At 51.6% G+C, this 23,271-nt stretch overlaps 1 protein-coding gene across 1 annotated transcript; it reads left to right on the forward strand.

The window, feature by feature from the left end:
• The first annotated feature begins 335 nt into the window (after nt 1-335).
• Nucleotides 336-5,930, forward strand: XIRP1 (xin actin binding repeat containing 1). The gene has a single exon (XM_044254843.1). It carries the CDS (start codon nt 336-338, stop codon nt 5,928-5,930), a length of 5,595 nt encoding a protein of 1,864 aa, XP_044110778.1.
• Nucleotides 5,931-23,271: the final 17,341 nt, after the last annotated feature.

Consider the following 23,271-nt stretch of genomic DNA (forward strand, 5'->3'; position numbering starts at 1 on the left):
TGAGGATGGAACTTGTCCGGTTTGCCTATTGTAGGTTTCGGAATCCCTTGTAGGGCTAAAGGACAAACTCATGGCCACTAGTGCCTTGCCTGCTCCCTAGCAACCCAGGTAATTCTGGGGAAGCAGGACCCACCTTGATGGGTGGCTCCATATGCCCTAAGTTCTGACTTGTCACATAGCTACCACGCAGGGGGCAGGGTGATAGCCAGGTGGGGTCTGGAGAGGGAGGGAGTCTCAACAAAAGGTGCCGTGGGACGACTCTGCCCTAAGGCTCTGCCTGCTATCATTTCTCCCAGAGACCAGCCCCATCCTCGTCTCTACCCCTTCTCTGAAGGATGGCCAAAGCCCAGACGCAGGCAGCCCCCATGCTGACCATTCCGATGACCACCGCAGAGGACCTGCCTCTCCCTCCACCCCCAGCCCGGGAGGACCTGCCCCCGCCCCCGCCCAAGGAGTCCTTCTCCAAGTTCCACCAGCAGAGACAAGCCAGCGAGCTCCGCCGCCTCTACAAGCACATCCACCCTGAGCTCCGCAAGAATCTGGCCGAGGCCGTGGCTGAAGACCTGGCTGACGTCCTGGATTCCGAGGAGCCCACAGAGGGTGACGTCCAGTGCATGCGCTGGATCTTTGAGAACTGGCGGCTAGATGCCATTGGGGACCGCGAGCGGCCGCCTGCCAGGGAGCCTGTGCCCGGTGGTGATGTCCAGGCTACCTCCCGCAAGTTTGAGGAAGGTTCTTTTGCCAACAGCACGGACCAGGAGCCAGCCGGACCTCTGCCATCCAGAGGGGATGTTCGTGCAGCCCGCCAGCTGTTTGAGACAAAGCCACTGGATGAGCTGACTGGCGAGGCTGAGGCACTAGGGGCTAAGGCGAGGGAGCCTGAGGCCAGCGGGGATGTCCAGGGCACCAGGATGCTCTTTGAGACGCGGCCACTGGACCACCTGGGCTCCCGCCCCTCCATCCAGGAGCAGAGCCCCTTGGAGCTGCGCTCAGAGATCCAGGAGCTGAAGGGCGATGTGAAGAAGACGGTGAAGCTGTTCCAAACAGAGCCACTGTGTGCCATCCAGGATGCAGAGGGTGCCATCCACGAGGTCAAGGCCGCATGCCGGGAGGAAATCCAAAGCAATGCAGTAAGGTGTGCCCGCTGGCTCTTTGAAACCCAACCTCTGGATGCCATCAACAGGGACCCCAGTCAGGTGCGGGTAATCCGGGGGATCTCCCTGGAGGAGGGGACCCGGCCTGATGTCAGTGCAACTCGCTGGATCTTTGAGACACAGCCGCTGGACGCCATTCGGGAGATCTTGGTTGATGAGAAAGACTTCCAGCCATCGCCAGACCTTGTCCCTCCTGGTCCAGATGTTCAGCAGCAGCGGCATTTGTTTGAGACCCGAGCACTGGACACTCTCAAGGGGGGAGAGGAGTCTAGAGCAGAGCACCCACCCAAAGAGGAAGTAGTCCCTGGCGATGTCTGCTCTACCCTGTGGCTATTTGAGATGAAGCCCCTGGACACTCCTAGAGACAAAGTCCAAGTGGGCCACCTGCAACGAGTGGGTCCCCAGGAGTGTGAGGGGCTCATGGCTGAATATCCACGCAGTGATGGCTCCTCTGCACCGTCCCACTCTCAGAGTGCCCCCCAGAGGGATGGGGTGAAGGGGGACGTGAAGGCCTTCAAGAACCTTTTTGAAACCCTTCCCCTGGACAGCATTGGGCAGGGTGAGCCTTTGGCCCTTCGGAGTATGAACAGAGCAGAAGGAATTGATTCTATGGGGCTGTCCCAGGACACAGGGTCCCCAGTGTACGCTATGCAGGATGGCAAAGGCCATCTCCATGCCCTGACCTCTGTCAGCAGAGAGCAGATAGTTGGAGGTGATGTGCAGGGCTACCGGTGGATGTTTGAGACACAGCCCCTGGATCAACTGGGCCGAAGCCCTAGTACCGTGGACGTGGTACAGGGCATCACCCGGCAAGAAGTGGTGGCCGGAGATGTCGGCACTGCCCGGTGGCTCTTTGAGACCCAGCCCCTGGAGGTGATCCACCAGCGGGAACAGCAAGAACCCCAGGAGGAAGAAGGAAAGAGCCAGGCAGTTTCCCAGCCTGAGTCACTCCCGAAAGGTGATGTGCAGACCATCCGCTGGTTGTTTGAGACGTGCCCAATGAGTGAGTTGGCCGAGAAGCAGGGGCCAGAGGTCATAGATCCCACAGCTAAGGCGGAGGCGCGGTCCTGCACTTGGATGTTTGCGCCCCAACCCCTAGACAGGCCAGAAGGCTCCAGGGAGCAGCACCTGCAGGTTAGCCAGATCCAGCCTGGGGAAAGACAGACAGATGGACATGTCTTCGAAACCGAGCCTCTGCAGGCCTTGGGCCGTCCCTGCGGAAGAGGGCCTATGCGATACTGCAGCCGAGTGGAGATCCCTTCCGGGCAGGTGTCTCGGCAGAAGGAGGTTTTCCAGGCCCTGAAGGCAGGCAAGAGGGAAGACCAGGGGTCCAGGGTACTCCCCGAGCCCATCTCTGTGGGCTCTGTGCACAAGTTCACCTGGCTCTTTGAGAACTGCCCCATGGGCTCCCTGGCAGCTGAGAGCATCCGAGGGGGCAACCTCCAGGAGGAGCAGCCCGTGGGCCCCTCAGTCAACAGGGTGCCAGAGAGGCAGGAGACCGCAGCGGAGGAGACCCTGAGGACTCTGCACACTATGTCTGGCCTCCTGCACCACGGAGGCATCCTCATGGAGGCCCGAGGCCTGGGGGAGCTTTGCCTTGCCAAGTATGTGCTGCCAGGCCCGGGGCAGGGGGGACCCCACATACGGAAGGAGGAGTTAGTGTCTGGCGAGCTTCCCAGGATTGTCCGCCAAGTACTGCGCCGGCCAGATGTGGACCCGCAGGGGATGCTGGTTCAGGAGGACCCAGTGGGACAGCTCCGCCTTAAGCCGCTGAAGCTGCCAGCTCCGGGCAGCAGCGGGAACCTCGAAGACATGGACCCTGAGTTCCAACAGGTGCTGGCTTGTGGCCTGGGGACCTCAGTAGCACGGACTGGGCTGGTGATGCAGGAGACAGAGCAGGGCCTGGTCTCGCTGACTGCCTACTCCCTGCAGCCCCGGCTGACTAGCAGGACCCCTGAAAGGGGCAGTGTGCAGCTGCTGGCCAGCTGCATAGACAAAGGAGACCTGAGTGGCCTGCACAGTCTGCGGTGGGAGCCACCAGCTGATTCAAGTCCAGTGCCAGCCGGCGAGGGGCCCCAGAAGCTACCCGCAATGGAGAACATCATCCATGTTCCCCCACTGGACCCCAGTATGGGGATGGGGCACCTGAGAGGCACAGGGGGCACCCCCCACCTCCCACAGGTCATTGGAAAGGCAGTGCCTCTGGCTGGGGAAGAAAAGCAGAAAGAGAGCTGTACTGGGCAGAAAGGGATAACAGCTTTGGGAAAGTCTGAAGGAACCACAGCGACACCCAGGGGGTCTGGAGCCCCAGACCTCCAGGCTGCCATGCAAAATCTGTGGATGGCAACAGCGGAGGCCCAAAGCCTGAGCCAGCAAGTTCTCAATAAGAACAAGCAAGACTCTGCCCCTGGAGCCACCTCAGCACCTCTGGAGCCACCACGGCACCCTGATGGTCCCCTGCAAGCATCGGCCGTGGTCACCGTGGCTGCCCAGAGCAATACTAGACCTGTGGCTGGAGATGACCCCAGGACCCCAGCACACCCCAGAAAGGTCAGTGGGGAACAGAAAGTACTGCCCGGAGGACTGCCTGAGGGGTGGGTGACTACTGAGGATGGCATCCACACTACTCACCCTGTGAGGACCTTTGAGCCCCATGGGGGTGTACAGCCTTCTGAAAGAGAGCCCCCACAGCGGGGCAGGGACACTTCCCTCTCGGCCCAGGCTCCCACCCCACTTCAGGAAGGCCAAGGTCAAAGACTGAGGCCTGGGTGGGAGGAGCCTGGGGGCTGCACACAGATGGTCCAGGGAGCTCCAGAGAAGGCAATGGCAAGAGTAGGCCCAGGAGGCCTCCAAGCTGCAGAGAACCCCCTGAAGGTTGCCTCTTCAGCCCACCACACTCTGGCCTCTGAGCCTCAGCCTGCAGGTGCCTGTATGCACTCCCATAATGCCTCTGTTCCTCCTCCTCCTCTTCTCCCAGCTGCTGTGACAGGACCGGACTGCCCAGCCCATGCCCACCATGATGAGGACTCTATCCAACAGGACGCCGAGTCCCTGCAGGACCCCCTTCTCCACTCCCACAGCAGCCCTGCCAGCCAGAGAACCCCTGGGGCATCACAGACAAGGACCCCAAAACTGGAGCCCAAAATGCCCCCAAGGAAGAAGCCTCAGGTGCCTCCTAAACCGGCATACCTCAGCCAGATCCCGCCTCCTCAGAGGCTGCCCACACCCTCAGCCCTCTCTCCCCACTCCTCCAAAGGGGCAGGGCAAGGAGGACACAAGCCAGGTGAGAAATATGCAAACACCCTTCTGCCAGCCAACGTCCCCACCACTGCAGGCCAGAGATGCAGAACTCTGGCTGGACGCCCCCATGAACAGAGCCAGCCCAGCCCCCAACATGGCCCCAGCACCAGGGCTTCCGGACTCACCAAGAGCCAGGCTGCAGGCAGCAGCGCCCAAAAGCCCCTCAGGCTCTCAGCTCTCAGCACTCACCCCCCCTCACCACAGCAGGGTCCCAGTCCCCCAGGAGAGGAGCCCACAGCAGGCTCCTGGCACGGGGCCCCTGAGAGCACTGAGATTCTGCAGGGAAGCCAGCAAGAACTCCAGGGCCTCCTGGGCCAGGTGCAAGCTCTAGAGGAGGAGGCCGCATGCAGTGTGGATGTGCAGGCATTGAAGAGGCTCTTTGAAACTGTGCCCCAGCTGGCAGTGGCCCCTCAGGCTCCTGCTGCCCCCCACAAACCTGAGGCCTCAGTGGAGCGGGCCCTCGGGGAGCTGGCGAAGGTCAGCACAGAGGTGGCCCGACTGAGGGAACAGACTCTGGCCAGGCTGCTGGACATTGAGGAGGCTGTGCACAAGGCTCTCAGCTCCATGTCCAACCCCCAGCCTGAGACCAACATCAGAGGCCATGCCCCAGGACCTCCGCAGGCCCACAGTGCCTGCAAGATTGGTGACACAGACAGAAGTAAAGCCAGACCTAACTGCACAGGCCAGGAGGTCAGAAGGCAAACTGCAGTCAAGAACCAAACCCAAGCTACAAGCCATTCTGAGGTCCAGAGCCAGGCCAAGGTCAGAAATCACATAGAGGCCAGGGTTCAAGCAGCCTCAATCATCCCTTCTACCAGGAGGCCAGAGACACTGAAAGATGACCCAGGCCTCCCTGGAGTCTTGCCTTCTGGCAGAGATCCATCTTGCTCCCCAACATTCATCTTTATGGAGTCAGCCACAAGGATGCTTCCAGAGGCTCCCAGCCCCACAGGCATCCTTGATGTCTCAGTGAAAAGCACTCACCTGACACAGGAAGTGGGCCAGGCCAGGCCCCACCAGAAAGGTCTCCAGGACAAGGCTGGAAAGAAGGAGGTCACTCAGCGTTCTGGGCAGCCCGAGCCTGCCTCTGCCTCAGCAAGTGCCCTGCCCACTGGGCAGCAGAAGAGTGTTCTGGAGCTGCAGACTGGACTCAGTGGCTCTCAGTGCTACAGAGCCACAAGAACAGCTACTCAGCAGTGTGAAGGGGTGGACACATGTAGGAACCCAGTTCTCTCATCTCCCACTGTGGTCACCGAGCAGGCAGAGCTGTCCAGGGGCCCAGGCCCCCACCTCGAGCTCCATGCTTCCCCCTTGCTCCGGCAGTTCTTGCACAGCCCAGCCAGGCTCAGCAGAAGCCAGGATGATGCAGGCCCACTATGGCCACTCCCAGCCCGCAGCCCAATGAGCCCCCTGTCTCCACCACGGCCTCCCACCAGCACTGCCCTCTGGGTGGGCACTGACCTCCCACGCATGTGAGGCAAGGACCAAGAAGAAAGGACATCTTGCAGGACATGTGAGCAGTTTCCCTTTCCTCAGCTCCATCAGTAAGCCCAGCTCCTGCAAAACGCGAGGAAGAAAGGTTGGGATGAGGTCCACCCAGTAGCCCGGGCATGGGAGAAGCATGGCTGCCAGCAGCAGCTGGTGGAGGATGGAACATACACAGACACACATGCTCCTCGCACAGGCCTAGCCCACAGGCTGAGCCTAAGAGGAGCCCCCTTAGGACTGGAGGGACCCTCTCCTCTCAGCCTTTATTTCTTTTGTTATGAGTCAAAATGTTCTCAGTCACCAGCTCCTTAACTCTTGGAGAGGACAGGGCCAACTGGATAGCAGGATTGGTCTCTCTTGGGATTGGTCTGAAGGCTCCAGGAGGGCCCTGCTGCAGCCCCTTCATCACTTTCTCCACCATTCAGCAGGTCAGTCTGGCAGCCCAAAGTTCCCAAGGAAAAGCTCAGAATTGATTCATGTCCCTAAAGCCAAGGATACTGCCTCCCCACCCCCACTGCCCTTCACTCTGCACCCCCAATGGAAAGGATACAGTCTGAATAAACCCAAGTTTTATTCTGTCATCTGTGCATGTCTGTCGTTTGTGCATCTGTTCTGGAGTCTGGGCTCCCACTTTGGGGAGTGAGAGGGGGAAGAGCCACCACCTGTGAAAGCCCCATTTTCCTGGCAAGAGCAGTGTTGGAGATCTCAAAAAAGCCACCCCTTCTTCTACCATCGTCGCTGGGAAACAAAGAGGCCCCACACAATCCCCCCATTCTCCTTGCTCCCCCCTCCCCCCTTCCCCAGCCCATACACACATTGCTACCCCTCTACCTCTGGTCTCTCCTCCTGGAGGTTCTTGGACATCATCCTGGAGTGGAGTCTGACCAGAATCCTGCTCCAGAGTGGGAAAATAGCCCAGTCAGGCCTAGGAAGGAGGGAGGGTCACACCCCAGGGGAACCCCATTGGCCAAGATGGCTGGGCCCTCTCCCCTGCTCAGGCCAGGTGCTGCATGCAGAGTGGGGGCTGCTGGGAAGGCAAGCGCATGAAGCATGGCCTGGAAGGCCAGAATGATTTAGTGCAGGCCCCTTTTACCCTCTTTCAAAAGGCACTGAGTGCCTATTGCATGCCAGGTCTATTCTAGGCAGCAGGGACACAGAGGTGAAGCCTTATAGGGTCACATTCTCAGGGAAGTAACCTTCTAGAATGAGAAGACAGACCACGAATAAACAGGAAAAAATAGATGAGGAATAAGGATAATGCACCTGACTAGGTCACTCTTCCACTCTAGGGGAAGAGTGTTAACATACGGTGGTGCGATAATGACAGGTGATTGCCCTAGAGCACATGGCAAAGGCAAACCTCTCCAAGAGAAAAACCTCACCTGAGATCTGAATAACAAAGAGCCAGTTATGTGAAAATCAAGGGAAGGTACAGGCTAGGCAGAGAGAGAAGACATGCAAAAATCCAGAGATGGGAATGAGTGCCACCCCTCAATTTCCTGGATACCCCTCCATCTGTCTACCTCCCCCAACGCTCCCCCCACAACAAGGTTATGTGGGAGCTTGTCCACACTTTGCTTTCATTGAACAGGCAGGATCCTAGCCTACAACCACCAGCCCCGGAATCAGCCTTCTACGTGTCATGTCACAGCCCGCTCATTGCCTGATCTCACACAGTGAGCTCCCCTGGGGCAGCTGGGCTCTGAACTGGAAAGAGCCACTCCCCTGTGGAAGACAGTGGTGTGTGGGAGCAATTAAGATACTGAATCTACCCACTTGGGGCTAATACCTACAACTCTCTGGGACCCTGGCCACATGTCCCCCTCCCCTGCCCTCTGGGGACTCTCAGTTGATTGCGGGGGCCCAGCAGCTTACAGCATGGCTGTTCTCATTGTTCTCATCTGTACAGTGGGCACAATTACAGTACTTACTCTTGTGAAGATTAAGCAAATTATTATGTGCAGAGTGCCTGGAGCTATATGCCTAGCATCCGGAACTCCAACATGTTCATTTTTTAGCGTTATTGGTAACCATTAATTTTCATATCTCTTTCTCACCTCCAGGTGGAGTTCCTGTCTTGTTCATCTCAGTACCACTGGTGCTTATCAAAATTGCCTAGAAGGCACTCTAAATGTCAAATAAATGAAAGCACAGATGAACGAAATGATTACGTGAATTCAGTGATTCATCCGACTAACATTTATTGAGCACCTACTTCCTGCCACGTTCCGTTCAGGATGCTGAGGATAGATATGAACAAGTCAGTATTTATCCCTGCCTTCACGGAGCCTGGGTTTAAAGAGGGAAGACAATATATTATAAGCAGATAATTCTGGAAGGGAGCGATACTGTTAAGGAAATAAAAACGAGATCACGAGAAGCGAATTGGCTGTTACTTTAGTTTGGGAAAATCATCTCCGCGGAGGTAACCTTAACGGCACTGGAGCGGGTCCGGAGGACTCGAGGTGGCCTACGGGGAAGGGTGGGAAGAGATAGGTGGGTGAGTGGTGAGCACGCCGGCGGCAGTGTACACCAAGGAGAGTAGCTGCCGCTCGATGAGGTCTCGCCTACTGCCCTGCACACCTGCCGGGGAGACCCAGGCTCCACCTCTCCTCCCGCGTGGAGTGGGCGGAGCTGGAAGTGGGGCCTGGCCGCAGGTGGAGCGCGCACCGCCCAGACCACGCCCCTGGAGCGGGGCCGGGGGTGGCGGCAGGCAAAAGGAGGGGCGCGTTCCCACCCGCCGTCTCCAAGGTGACGATGACGTTACCCCGGCCGCCGGGTTCGGGACGTTCGGGCAGCTGCAGCCGTTGCCCGGAAACGCCGGGCAGGCGCGCAGCCAAGGGCCGGCTCAGGGAGCCAGACGCTGGACGCCAGTACGCGCCGTCCTGGCCAGCCCTTGCTCGGAGCCTCCCTCCGGGATTCCAGGCGGGTGCGGGTTCCGGTCCTCACCCAAGTGGCAGCCCCACCCGGGGCCAACCTGCCGGGCCGGGTGCCTCCTCCCTTCTCGTCACTCCCTGCTACTGCCGCTGTGTCCCGAGTTGTCCACCAGTCCCCACCTTCAGTGCCATCACGCTGCCTCGGGCCATCACTCATTGCCTGCTTCCCTGGGCCACTGCCATAGCCTCCCAAGTTGTATTCCTTGCTTCCCCCTGTCCTAACAATCTGTCGTTCATCTGACAGCCAAAGCGCTTACAGAGAATTTACCAGATCAAGTCGCTGTCGTGTAAATACTCCCCAGTGGCTTCCCAGCTCATTGTCTTAAATCTAACTCTTCTCTGCCTTTAAGACCAGAATGACTTGTCTCTCTGCTCTCCTCTCCCAACTTTGTCTCCCCCACTCTCTTCCTCATATGCATTCCCTAGTTACATTGGCCTTGATCTTCACAGAATCTTTACCAAACCAATTACTGCCTCAGGGCCTTTGCACTTGCTGTACCCTCGGCCTGGATGTCCCTTCTTTTAGATCTTCAGTGGCTGGGCTCCTTCTCACTAAGATCCTGTTCGAATGTCCCTCCCTCCCCTGTCTATTGCCCCCCCATCCTGCTCCCCATCAAAAGAGGCCTTCCAACAAGTTATCATGCTGTTTCGTTTTCATGAGACCGCCCACAATATAAAATTATCTTGTGCATGGATTTGCGTACTGTCAGTGTTCTCAATTTAATACTATTACTGTATAGTAAATGACCTCAAATTTAGTGGTTTAAGCAACCACCATTTTATAACACTCATGAACTCTGTGGGTCATGAATTTGGACAGAACACAGTGGGGATGGCTTGTCTCTGTACCATGATGTATGGGGCCTCAGCTGGGAAGACTTGAAGGCCGAGGTAATTTAACAGCTAGTGTCTGGAAACATCTAAAAGCTCATCCACTCATGCCTGGCAGCTGATGTTGGCTATTGGCTGGGATATCGGCCAGAACACATATGCATGGCCTCTCCCCGTGGTGTGGGCTTCCTCATGGCATGGCAGTCTCAAGGTAGTTTGACTTCCTACATTTCATCTCAAGGCTCCAAAGGCATGCATCCCAACTAACAAGGCAGAAACTGTACTGCCTTGTCTGACCCAGCCTTGGAAATCACACGAAATCACTCCTGCTGCATTTTGCTGGTTCCAAACGAGTCGCAAGTCTGCCTGGATTGAATGCAAGGGGTATTAGACACCACCTTTTAATGAGAAAGAGGTAAAGTTCTAGAAGAACATGTGGCCATTTTTGGAGGGTGCCGTGTCCACATGGGGTCTTCTGCCACCAGCATATCATCTCCAGGACAAATCACTTCTCATTTGTTTATTGTTGCATCCCCTGTACCTGCCAGAATGGTACAAAAGCACTTAGTAGGTGCCTGATCCATGTTTTAGAGTGAATAAATGAAGGTTTATCTTCTCCCTGTTAAGTGTATTTCCTGCCCCAGCCCTTGGTTTTAGCCTGGTCTGCTCTGGAAGTCCAGTGTTTGCATTGGAAGATGGGAGTCAAGTATAGTTGTTTGTTTCTTTGGCGGGAAGGGTGAATTATTGAAGATTGAGAAAGCCAAATGAAGTTCTGGAACACTGTTCTACTGTAAGGGTGTTGAAAACCAAATCTGATTTTTCTCATTCAAAATGTGGAACTATCCGGGAGAGGACTGCAGTTTTGTCCTCTGAACCACAGGGAGAAGAAAAGTGACCCAATGGAAATAGAACTTTGGAGAGGGCCTCGGGCAGCAGGGAGGGAGCTATTGAAGAGATCTGGGCAGGAGGAAGCCACCCACAAGCCTGTTATGATATGCGTATATTTTTTAAGATTTTATTTATTTATTTGACAGAGAGATCACAAGTAGGCAGAGGAGCAGGCAGAGAGAGAGGGAGAAGCAAGCTCCCTGCTGAGCAAAGAGCCAGATGCAGAGCTTGATCCTAGGACCCTGAGATCATGACCAGAGCTGAAAGGCAGAGGCTTAACCCACTGAGCCACCCAGGTGCCCCAAACGGTATGCACATTTTCCCTCCTTTGTTATTGGTGACAGACTTTCCATTCCATCTTCCCAGAGTCCTGAAACCCATACATACAGTTTCTCCTCTTTGCTCCTTTTCCATGAGAATCGGCCCAGGCATAGGCATATCCTTGCGCGCGCGCATGCGCGCGCGCGCACACACACACCAATCAACCTGCCAGCTTCTCTCTTTGCCTTTCCCTACCCTTCCATCTCCGCTGTGGCTGAGACTCTGGATGTCCTATTACATCAACAGCCATCCCGATGTTCTCCCCACCTCCAGTGCCACCTCCAGACTGTCAGTCCTCCTCCAGTCCAGCCCTGCAGCGATTTCCTACCAGCTCCACCACAAAATTCACATTCCTTCAGGTCATTCAAGGCTCTTCGTATACAGCAGCTACCGGTTTTTATTGCCTTTCTCCATCCACTCCTCCATAATATTCTATCTGGGCCAGGTCACACACCCCTGGTTTTGCCCAGAGCCAGCTTACCCAATGGGCACTGCAGGCAGGGAGCCTGGGGCCCACAATACTTTCAAGGGCCCATGAAAATGCTCTAACTTCTAATAAAACCAGAACAGGGTAAAAAAGGATTTTTTAGATAGAAGAAATTGTCTTAACACTTAACATTACCATATTCATCTTTATGCCACCACAGTTGTAAAATCTATTTTTAAATACTTATTTTATGGAGGAAGACTCAGCTCTGAGGCAACCTTTTCAAGAAAGCAAAAGCCATTAAGATTGTCCTTCTTTGACCTCTCAATCTTACGCTTGGGAAACCCGATTATAACCCCTTGGTTTAGGGCATCTCTCTCCCACTGCACCGTCAGTACCCGCAAGTCAATAACCACCTCCACCTCCGTTTTCTCCTTCTAGATAACTGCTCCCCACCTGTGGCAGAGCTGCCACGTTAGACGAACATCTAACTTCCAAAGAAAATTCAGGCCGAGGCTCAACCTGGGGAGCCCTCAGGAATCCTGCCCTGGTTCCAAACCAGTCACGATCAGGGTTGGGGTCCGCGGCCTAGGGAGGGGGCGCGCGCGTTGCGGGCTGGCGGCCGCGGGGGCGGGGACTCGGGAGTCTACCACTTGGCCGCACGGCCCTGCCAGCTCCAAACCATCCCCCATCGGAAGGAGGAAGCTGCCCCTGCGGTTCCCTCTTTTCTTCCCCAAAAGCTGAGCACTCCTCCTTCCGTCGCGCCCTCCCCGCGTTAGGTTTCTTACGAAAAAGTGCCTCTGAGAATTCCCAGAAGGTCCCGGATGTGAAGTCACTGGCGTGAGGTCACCGAGCCTGGTTCCAGGAATCAGAAACTTGGGCGGGGAGGTGGGAGGGAGGAAAGCGCGGAAAACGAGGGAGTCAGTGAAGCCGTGGGCGCAGTCGGCGGGGCGCCTGACTCGGCGGGGTCCCACGCTCGGCTCCAGCAAACCCCCGGGGAAGGTTCCCGGGGAAAAAGGGCCTCGCTTCTCCCACGGCGTAGAATTGCGGGTTAGACACCAACACACCGAACCGTGTTAACCTCTTATGTCTCGTAGAGGAGCGGGTGGGGAAACCGGAGCGATACCCACCGTTGGGAGGAGGAGGGATGGGGGCGGGGCGGACAGGAACCGGCTGAGCCTTCCAGGTCGGAGAACAACTCGGCAATAGCCTTTAACCTAACCGTGGCGCACGCAGGGATTTGCCCTACAGACAGGACGGCAAGGATAAATTCCTAAGGTGGCTTGTGGCAGCTTTGTTTGTTAATAGACCAGACGTAACTGGGGAAGAGTAAGAGTGCCAGCACCTACCAGTATGAAGTTATCATTTACCCGGGCGGGGAAGACTGGGTGGAGCCGGTCTTTTAGCCAGCGGGGTGAGGGATCAGTAGTCTGAGCTACTTATGTGGGTCAGGAGTTCAGGGGTGATAGAAATCTCAGAATTACTCGGAATTTGTAGCACAGATGTTTCCAGAGGGAAACAGCTGGTGCATTTGGACTGAGAAATTTGAGGAGGGTTTAATAACAGGGGCTTTCACAGAAGGGTAGAAGGGTATAGAGAAAACTCCAGAACAAAGTAGGACCCCGGGGCTAGTAGCAATGCGCGGAGGGGGGGACGGGGAAAATGTCGACCATCCATAGTTCAGATGCAGGGAAGGTGAGAGTTGCTGGTACTTGGGGACAGACAGAGTGAAATGGCAAGGACAGTAGCCAAACTTGTGTGATTTCCTCCAAGGGAAGGCACTTATTTTTGAGATACAAGTTTAGATGTTGCACACGGGCAGAAGTGGAGAGCTTCAGTGGAGGAGTGTAGCTCATCCCTGGCAACTGTACATGGAAAACATATATCCTGACCTCACTCTCCACCCTCTGAACTCCTGTCTGTGTTGGCCAGCTGTCAAACCCCATGGAAAGCCAGACAGGGAAGTCCCCGGGCGCAGAGCTGGGAGGAGAAGGGTGGAGAGTGGGTCTGGGACAGCAAATGGAAGAATGGGAGAACCAGTGTGGGTGAGGGGAGGCGAGTGTCAGTGGTGAGGGGACTCTGCAAGGCCGTGGCTGGAGAAGGGGCTTCTTAGGGAGTGAGTGTAGGTAGGAAAGAGGCAAAGGTCGCTGCTGGGGAGCCCTCCTACGAGACTGAGAAATAAAATGGACCCAGGAAAGAATATTCCAAAGCTGCATTGATTGAGATGGGAGAACAAGGAGACCCATGCTCAAGGCCTAGCGACACCAGTGCACAGAGAAGGAGGGAGGAGGGAGAGCAGGTGGGCTGGGATATATGCTCCCTATAGGTCAGGTAGGATGAGGGATATATATGTCTGTGTGGGGTATGTGTGTGTCTGTGTGTCTTTGTGTATCATGTACATAGACTGCTTCTAGAAAAAGACAAAAAGAAAAAGCCCTAATGATAGTGCCTCTGGTAGACACCAAGGGTAGGCAAAGAAGAGGCCCAACTTTGTATTTTCTTCCATTTTGAATATATTTTCTAAGGTTTTTATTTTTTAATTTTTTTTTTAAGATTTTATTTTATTTGACAGCGTGAGAGAACACAAGCAAGGGAGCAGCAGAGAAAGAGGGAGATAGCAGGCTCCTTGCTCAGCCAGGGAGCCTGACGCAAGAATCTTCCGTGGCAGGAGGGATACAGTTTTACAGAAAGAGCAGATCCATAGTTTTCATTAATAAACTGGAAGACAGACTTGGGGTAGCGCTGGGACTTGAAGAGAAGTGACTGGAGCCTGAGAGGGGTGGGGCTGAGGAGAGTGTTGCTGGAAGGGTCTCCTTCCTGTGTCAGTCCAGCCACCGCCTTTAGGAGCAGCGACCTCAGAAATCTGGTTTGAACTATGTTCTGTTTGCATGGTAATCCCCTCAGGGACTTGCCCAGCCCCCACTCTGCACAATCCAAGACTTCAGGAAAACCTAATTCCTCACATTTTAGTAAATTTTTCATTATTGTATATGTCATGCTTTAAGTATTTTCAATCTTGTATATTAAAAAAATAAGTAAGTCCCCTTCCTTGGAAGAAATCACACAAGCTTGGATGTAGTCATCTTGGAAGAGACTGAGTCCTCATAATTCTCTCTGCTGAAGCTGTGCTTGGACAAGGTATTCCTTCCCTGCAGAGTACAGAATCCTTTAGATTAGAAGCATTTTTTTTTTCTTCTAGTTAAGAATCCACTCCAGGGCACCTGTGTGGCTCAGTTGGTTAAGCCACTGCCTTTGGCTCAGGTTGTGATCCCAGAGTCCTGGGATCGAGTCCCACGGCGGCGGGTGGCCGGGAGTGGGGGGTGGGGGGGTGTTACCTTGCTTTGCAGGGAGTCTGCTTCTCCCTCTCCCTCTGCCTCTCCCCCTGCTTGTGCGCCCTCTCTCTCTCTCTCTCTCTCTCTGTCAAACAAAATCTTTAAAAAAAAAAAATTAAAAAAAAAGATCAGCTTCAAGTGGATATTACTTCAGTGCACAAGCACTGATTCTTCTCCCCATCGCAGATCCTGGGGACAGGGACCCAGCCTGAGGAGCTTCAGGGCCAACTTCAGGGAACTTCTCATAACACCTGGAGGGATGGCTGTGGGAGGGAGGCTGGTGGAGATAACACTGGGAAGCCTGTGTCCCCTCCTTTTCCTGGAGCTGCCTCCTTGGGCTAGGAGGGGCTACTCCCAGTCTAATAGACTTGAGACTTTCTGGACTCGGGGTTTCCCCGAAGGGAAGGGCCAGAAGAAGGAAGGGAGCCACCAACCCATCTCCCCTCCTGGGAACCGGCTGTGGCATGCTAAGTCTGGGCTCCACTTCCCTCTCCATCTCCCACTCCTAGAATAACTGAAACTTCTCAATATGCTCTATACTTTTGAGTTTCTCGGTCTCTGTCCCACTGAGAAGAAAATTCCATGAGAGCAGAGACCTGTCTGTGTTAACGTGCCACTAATGATCAGTGACTACAATAGTGTCTGGCATAGTTTGGTAAATAGCATGCGTGAATGCCCCAAAGGACTTTTCCACAGCTCTACCTACATTGCAAGAAGATTCCCTTGATCGGTGCTCACTAAAATCCCTGTCATCTCAGGACACGGTTCCTGGTGTTGGCGGACTCCACTCAGTGGTACACTGGAGCAGGCCCAAACCTCCTGGAGAGCTGCCTTTTGCGTGCCCATCTCTTCTCAGCTTCTATTGTGCTGCTTGAAATCAGCCACAGTGGGAGAATTTACACTGTGGAAATTGGTAAACACTGCGGATCTTGATCCCCTCTCTCCCCCACACACAACCGTCCCTGGTTGGTAAACATTTACCAGCACACTACTGCCTCAGGTCTTGGTTCTGCTACTTAACAGGCTCTATGATTCAGACAGGTCACATGATCACTGCGCATCACTCCTCCACAATGTGGAGATCCCATAGTATCTGCCTAATAGGATTGTCTGGAGTATTCATTGTGAATATCATTCTGTAATGGGTTTAGCACAATATTTGGCTTCTAGTAAATACAGAACCGGTTAGCTATTGCTGCCTAACAAACCACCCTCGGGATTTAATCTCTAAATATGCATTTATTTTGCTCATGAATTTATAAGATGGCTGGGACTTAGTAAAGACAGCCCATAACTGGAGAGGCACAAAGGCTGGGATCATCTGAAGCCATGCGCACTCATATATGTGGCCTTTAAGGCTGGCTGTAAGGGATCTTAGCTGGGACTTGATCCAAACACCTACGCATGGTTTTTTCAAGTACTCCAGGCTTCATCGGAGTCCAGTGACTGGGTTTTCGAGGGTGAGTGTCCCAGGAAACAGGCAGGCAGTAGCTTACCTTGGAAATTACACAGTATCACTTCCTCAACATTGGATTCATGAGAAGCAAGTCACCAAGGCTGGCCCATACTTCAGGGGAAAGGAATTAAATTCCTCCTTTTAATAAGAAGAGTGTGAAAGAATTTTTGGACATGGGGTTTTTTTTTTTCAAGATTTTTATTTATTTATTTGAGAGAGAGAGAGAGTAAGATAGAGCATCAGAGGGGAGGTCAGAGGGAGAAGCAGACTCCCCATGGAGCTGGGAGCCTGATGTGGGACTTCATTCCGGGACTCTGGGATCGTGACCTGAGCCAAAAGAAGTGGCTTAACCAACTGAGCCACCCAGGTGCCCGTATGACCATGTTTTTAAACGATCACAACCTTTATTATTGTGGCCCTTAGGATACTCGAGCTTCTCCTGAGTGGATTATCTGACTTCTTAGGCTCTGAGCTCTCTGTGGGAGGGCAGGGCTCCTTTGAATTCATTAAGATCCCTCTCCCTCGTTGCTCTCCAAGTGAATCAAGGGCCCTGTTTGCTGCAGAGTTCAGTGAATGTGACAGAAGGGAACTTCTTGCAGAGGAACTGGCACTGGACATTTGTGCTTCCCTGGATGACACCCGTGTTGGTCCCACAGAAACCGAGGTGAAGGACTTGGAAAGGGCACAGCCCAGAGAGCAGGTGGTTTTACCAGTGGAACCATGACTCCAACCGCCTCTACTCATCCTGGGATTGTGGGTGATCCTGAGGGTAAGTCTGTGGCTTAAACAGACTCCCTCACAAGCCTGCTGTGGAAATGGAATGGCAAATCACTGTCTGAGAGTCACTGGGCTCATGCTATAATTTCTATCTTAGTCTTAGGTGTCCCGCCTGTCAAATGGAAATAAGAAAAGGTCTGTGGGTTGGGCATTTGGAATGGATGATCATATTATTTAGAAAGCTGGGCTAGAAGCCAATTTCTTTTTTTTCTTTCTTTCTTTCTTTCTTTTTTTTTTTTTTTTTTCCTTTTTAAAGATTTCACTTGGGTGTCTGGGTGGCTCAGTTGTTAAGCATCTGCCTTCAGCTCAGGTCATGATCCCAGAGTCCTGGGATCGAGCCCCACATGGGGCTCCCGGCTCAGTGGGAAGCCTGCTTCTCTCTCTCCCACTTCCCTTGCTTGTGTTCCCTCTCTCTCTGTATCTCTCTCTGTCAAATAAATAATCTTTAAAAAAAAAATAAAGATTTCACTCATCTATTTGACAGAAAGAGAAAGAGAACCCAAGTAGGCAGAGGAGCAAGCAGATAGAGAGGGAGAAGCAGGGTCCCTGCTGAGCAAGGAGCCCAATACGGGCCTCAATCCCAGCAACCCGAGATCATGACTTGAGTCAAAGGCAGCAGCTTAACTGATTGAGCCACCCAGGCATTCCTAGAAACCAATTTCTTCTTCTGGAAATGGTTGCCAGGGTCACAAGCTTCTCTGATAGGAAACGGGGAAAAAGCAGAGAAAAATCTCTCCCCTTCTGCTATGGATGTAAATCCATCTCACTGTATCTTTTGAGTTCCACAGAATTGGGATCCCAGAAAGAAGCATGCATGTGATGTATGATGTTTGGGGAGGAATTCTTCAGGAAAGACAGACCCGAAAAACCTCCATTTCAATGCTGGGGTCAGGAAGCAGAGGCTGGACCACAAACGGAGGGGCTCAGGGAAACGTAGAGGAGCAGAATGGTCAGACCCAGCCCCTCAGCCGTCCCATCCCGTATTCCTCAAGGTCCCTATGTGCTACATCTGGGTCAGGAGTTCGGGCCAGACCCTCCAATGCAGCCACTAAAGGCATCAGGGCCTCCTCCTACGCTGGTTCCATGACAGGGAACTGGCCTGCCTGTGACCATAGAATGACCCCTGGCTCCAGGCATCAGGCATTTGTAAAATCAACAAAGTCATCTAGAGAAGACTTTGCTAACGTGGGGCTCATGAATCTCATGGCCAGCAGGGAATTTCAGAGAAAAAACAGCCTAGGTCTCAATTCCCCCAGAAGAGGACCCTGAGACAAAGATCTGAATAGAAATGTTTCACTTGGGACGTGATCCCCTGAAGTACCAATGGAGAGAAGGGGAGGTAGGGAAGGGAAGGAAACCACCCCGCAGTGTGTGTTGATGTGTGCCTGCTGCTGTGGGCAACTGTGGCTCATTGTCGCTGGGGCCTCTGGGATGCTATGTGCAACACGCCCTGGAGAGCCCCCCAACCTAGTCCGCTCGAGTGAAGGTCTGCATCTGGGCGTTAGCTCCCTGGCACTCCGAGCCTGCCCCGTGTGCCAGTTGAGCACCATCCTGTGACCAGAGAAATAACCCAGGTGGAGTGCCGTGAGCATGTGTGGGAATTGGGAGTGCTATAGGACAACTTGCAATTTGGTTTATGTACATTTTATCAGTGTGAGATAAGTGGGGCGCCTGGGCGGCTCAGTCAGTTAAGCGATTGCCTCTTGATTTCGGCTTAGGTCATGATTTAAGGTTCCTGAGATGGAGCCCTGCGTCAGGTTCCACACTCAACATGGAGTCTTCTCAAGATTCTCTCTCCCTCTCCTTCTCCTCCTCCCCATCTTCATTCAAATAAATAAATACATCTTTCTTTATGAAATGTGAAACAAGTGACCATTTCCATACAAATCCGTTACCTTGCGACAATCATCACAGTTCTATTGGTGCCCCTGTGCCAGAACTTATTTGATTCAGCTCATATTTAGTAAAGAGAATGCCATTAACTATAGTTCAACTTGCCAAATTATTTTTTTTTAATTTTATCTATTTATTTGACAGAGAGAGAGAGAGAGATCGTAAGTAGGCAGAGAGGCAGACAGAGGGGGAGAAGGCTCCCCACTGAGCAGAAAGCTTGGTGCTGGGCTCAATCCCAGAACCCTGGGGTCGTGACCTGAGCTGAAGGCAGAGGCTCAACCCACTGAGCCACCCAGGTGCCCCTAAGATGTTTTCAACCACATTCATGTTATTGTTTATATTCATCATATTTCCATTTTGCTGTTACTACACTATGGTAGTGTGGCCCCAAATCATAAAGATAGAACAGCAGTTCAAAAGAAGTTCGTTAAGCAAAAAAGGAGTATGGGAAATAGTAACAAAACTGTGCAATATCAAAGGTGATCATATGTGGGATCAAATGTGATCAGGGTAGATAAGTGTGTAGAAGGGGATGATTTTACACAAGTAGAAAAAAAAGTGTGAATCAGAAGGACAGATGTGAGGGGCACCTGGGTGGCTCAGTGGGTTAAGCCTCTGCCTTCAGCTCAGGTCATGGTCTCAGGGTCCTGGGATCAAGCCCCTCGTCAGGCTCTCTGCTCAGCAGGGAGCCTGCTTCCCCACCTTGCCTCTTTGCCTACTTGTGATCTCTTTCTCTCTCTCTCTGTCAAATAAATAAAATTTTGGGGGGGAGAGAAGGACAGATGTGGGAATGGATCTCTGAAAATAGGATTTTGTTAGCTGGTAATCCATCTCCTCTAGTCCCTGAGGCATCGTCTATTATGAAACTTTGTCCAGTACTGGCATGAGGCCCACTGAGATACTTGCATCATCCTCACATCAGGCCCTGCAGTCTAGGCAGAAAGCCAATCAAATCCTTCCAGAATGTGGGTGATATCAGGTCTGTGTGATAATGATGCGTTTTGCCACCAAAGACAGAGAAAAGATCAAAACCATAGAAGCACCCTTAAAGTTGTTGAACTTACAGCAAACACCAACACATGATTCAAACTGTGGCTTGTAAATTAAATCATAGGCTCAGAGCAGAGCAAGATTTAGGCAAAATTACTTGATCAAACAACACTTTTGGGTGTCACATAAAATCAATAGCACATAGTGTGAACGAGCAATTTCTGTCCCGAGTGAGTGCTCCAGACAATTGGCTTTATTGTTAACTAAAACCACTTGTGGCAAGCCTTGTTCATTGTTGACCCAGAATTTATCCCCTCCCTTCTTTCCTGATAACAGATTCCTGACTTTGATCCATGCACCAACGTCTCCAATCACAGGCAGTTAATTATAAGGAGTCTAAATCAGTCACGACCAGCCCATTTCCCACTTTTCCAGCCTCTCTGGCTGCTGTGAGACCATGAAACCAATTCTGGCCAATGAAATATGATGTGAAGTCTGCTGAGGGTACATCTATGAAAGTTTTTGGTTTTGTTTTGAATAAAAAGGATATACATGCTGGTACCCCCCTTCCCTTCCTCCCCCTCTTCCTAACTTAACCGTGGTCATGATGCCTGGTGCTCAGCCGTCATCTTGCAAATATGAAGCAACCAGCATGAGGTGAATGCTGAGAGAATTCTAGAGACATCAGCACTGACATTACTGAATGTCCTTGGTTGCCTACATCCAGCCTTCCTGTTACCAAAGAGAAGTAAACCGTCTACTTTAAAATCACTGTAACTTGGATTCTCTAGTACTGGTAGTTGAAAGCATTCCTAATGCGTGTACCCTGATGTGTCAGCTCTCCACATATTTTCAGAAAAACATGAGAAAGACGTACTCAATGACTCTTTGTTCTATTTATCACCAAATTCCCTTGTAAGATGAGATGAATGAGCTTCTAGCTTCCAGGTGGGGTTAGCTATGGGAACCCCAGCAGGAAAAGAGAGAGAAGAACGTGAAAATGGGCATTTAGCCCATTGGTTCCCTGCCTGTGAGTCTCCCTGTGTTGGATCTGTTTTTTAGTGGTGGGGGTGCTGCTGGGGGTCCCACGGAAGCCAGCCTCCTCTGCTCAGTTCTCGGTTCTGGTGACCATCCCCTTTCCCTTCAGGCCTGTTGATGGTAACAGCTCTTCTGTGTTGTGGCTATTGCAACATCCTCCAAGGTGCTCCTACACCTACATGTTTCTAAACAGTCTTTGTAAACAAGCTTTCCTAAAATCATCCTCTTCTGAGCCCGACTTTATCTGTTGGTGCGCTGACTGATCTACCAGCATCAGTTCACAGACTTAAAAGAAAACACACAAACAGACACACACAACTTGCCTCAGAACACCAACCACACACCACTGTATTCACGAAGACCAGCTGTCAGGCAACAATCTGGCTCCTGATCTCGGTATGTGTGAAAACAAGCAGCAAGAAGAGTCAATGCACTCCATTCATGGTCTCTCTGTGTCTCTTCAACTACTGTGCAGAGAAATGGACAGCAAGTACAAGACACTTTTGAACAAAGTACATGGGCTAGTGGGGAAAGATATTCACATGAGGCTCTGAAATAAGAGAAAATAAGGCAAAATACAGCAAATACTGTCTTTGTGGCACTGGCAGCTCTGGGAGGCACCATCAATATCTTGATCACCCTGAACCTTTGGCTTCAGGGCAAGACTACAACCATTTTTCACACTGAGGTTAAGATATCAAGAATTTGAAGACAGAACTGTGGTGTCAAGGCTCAGCCTTTGATATGACTCTTTCCCTTACATTTGAAGATTTTCTTCTCTTGGCAGAGAAATAAATCAATATACAGACAACCACTAGAAAAATTAGAAACAGACTGTAAACTTTCAAATCATCAGACAAAAATACAAACACATGTGTGCGTACACATACATATCAAAGAAGACAAAAAATACACGATAAAATAAAAAACAGAGGAAGCATTAAAATGGAAAACATAACAGAGATAAGATGACAGAATTAAGACTAATATATCAGTTATATCAACAAATGTAAATAGGATAGACCCATCCTTTTAACAGAAAAAAGACTCACATTGAATCATAAAACAATCTTCTATTGTATGTTGTATAGAAGAGATGTACCGTTACCAAAATGACTTAGGAAACTTAAAAATCTAAGTTAAAACAAGTTATACAAGAAAATACTGAGCTGAGTCTGCAATTACCGATGAAAATGTTAAAAGAGACTCAAGGACGCTGAATAGGAGAGAGCAGTATCTACGTTAATAATCTAGTTTTTAAAAATCTCTGTGCACCTCTATAATAAATCTCTATAGCTTCAAAGTCAAGAATAAGATATTAGGGACACCTGGGTGGGTCAGTGGGTTGAACCTCTGCCTTCGGCTCAGGTCATGGTCTCAGGGTCCTGGGATGGAGCCCCGAGCCCCACATCGGGCTCTCTGCTCAGCGGGAGGCCTGCGGGAGGTAGAGACAGAGGAGGAAGCAGGTTCCCCGCAGAGCAGAGAGCCCGATGTGGGGCTTGATCCCAGGACCCCGGGATCAAGACCCGAGCCAAAGGCAGAGGCTTTGACCCACTGAGCCACCCAGGAACCCCTATTCACTGTATTTTTGTCCAAAAAATGACATGAAACTCAAAAAGGCAAATAAATATGAGCCAGGAATGTCTTGGAAGAGAAAAGTAACATGGTGGGGCTAGACCTATCAGATGATAAAACCACATTATGAAATTATAATTTGTAAAGCAATTTGGTATCCAGAGATTAAATAGACAACCCAGTGAGCCAGAATAGAAAACTAGATAATTTACCCATTTAAGGTAACAATTAAATTAGAAGGAAAAGGTAGCTTAAAAACTTAACTAAGTATTTGGGGAAAAAAGAAAGTGGGCACACTATTCCATTCCTTAAGTCAAAATAATTTCCAAATGGATAAAGGATTTACATATTAAAAATAGACCTTAAAACTCTAGAGAAAAGAATAGGTGAATTTATAATATTATGATAGGGAATGGAGCACCTAACACCCAGTACCTCTAAATACTTAAGAAATTGGACTATATAAAAATTTAAAACTTCTGTGTAAAATATACTATAAACGAAGGTAGAAAAGAAAGTGGGAATGAATGCATCACGAGTGACAGAGAGAAGGGCTCATCTCCTTAGTCTTCAAAGATTTAATCCTATAATCCTATATGAAATATGTAAAGACTATAAACCAGCAGTGGCTTTAAAAAGTCTCAACTTCTGGGTGCCTGGGTGGCTCAGTTGGTTGAGCGACTGCCTTCAGCTCAGGTCATGATCCACGAGTCCCAGGATCGAGTCCCGCATCAGTCTCCCAGCTCCATGGGGAGTCTGGTTCTCCCTCTGACCTTCTCTCCTCTCATGCTCTCTCTCACTGTCTCTCTCTTTCTCTCTCCCTTTCTCTGAAATAAATACGTAAAATCTAAAGAAAAATTTTTTA

This window comes from Neovison vison, chromosome 6 (genome assembly GCF_020171115.1).
Source record: "Neovison vison isolate M4711 chromosome 6, ASM_NN_V1, whole genome shotgun sequence".
NCBI lineage: Eukaryota > Metazoa > Chordata > Mammalia > Carnivora > Mustelidae > Neogale > Neogale vison.

Bases quoted from the DNA above. Each gene is read 5' to 3' on its own strand.
- XIRP1 (XM_044254843.1), top strand. From the start codon at position 336: ATGGCCAAAGCCCAGACGCAGGCAGCCCCCATGCTGACCATTCCGATG.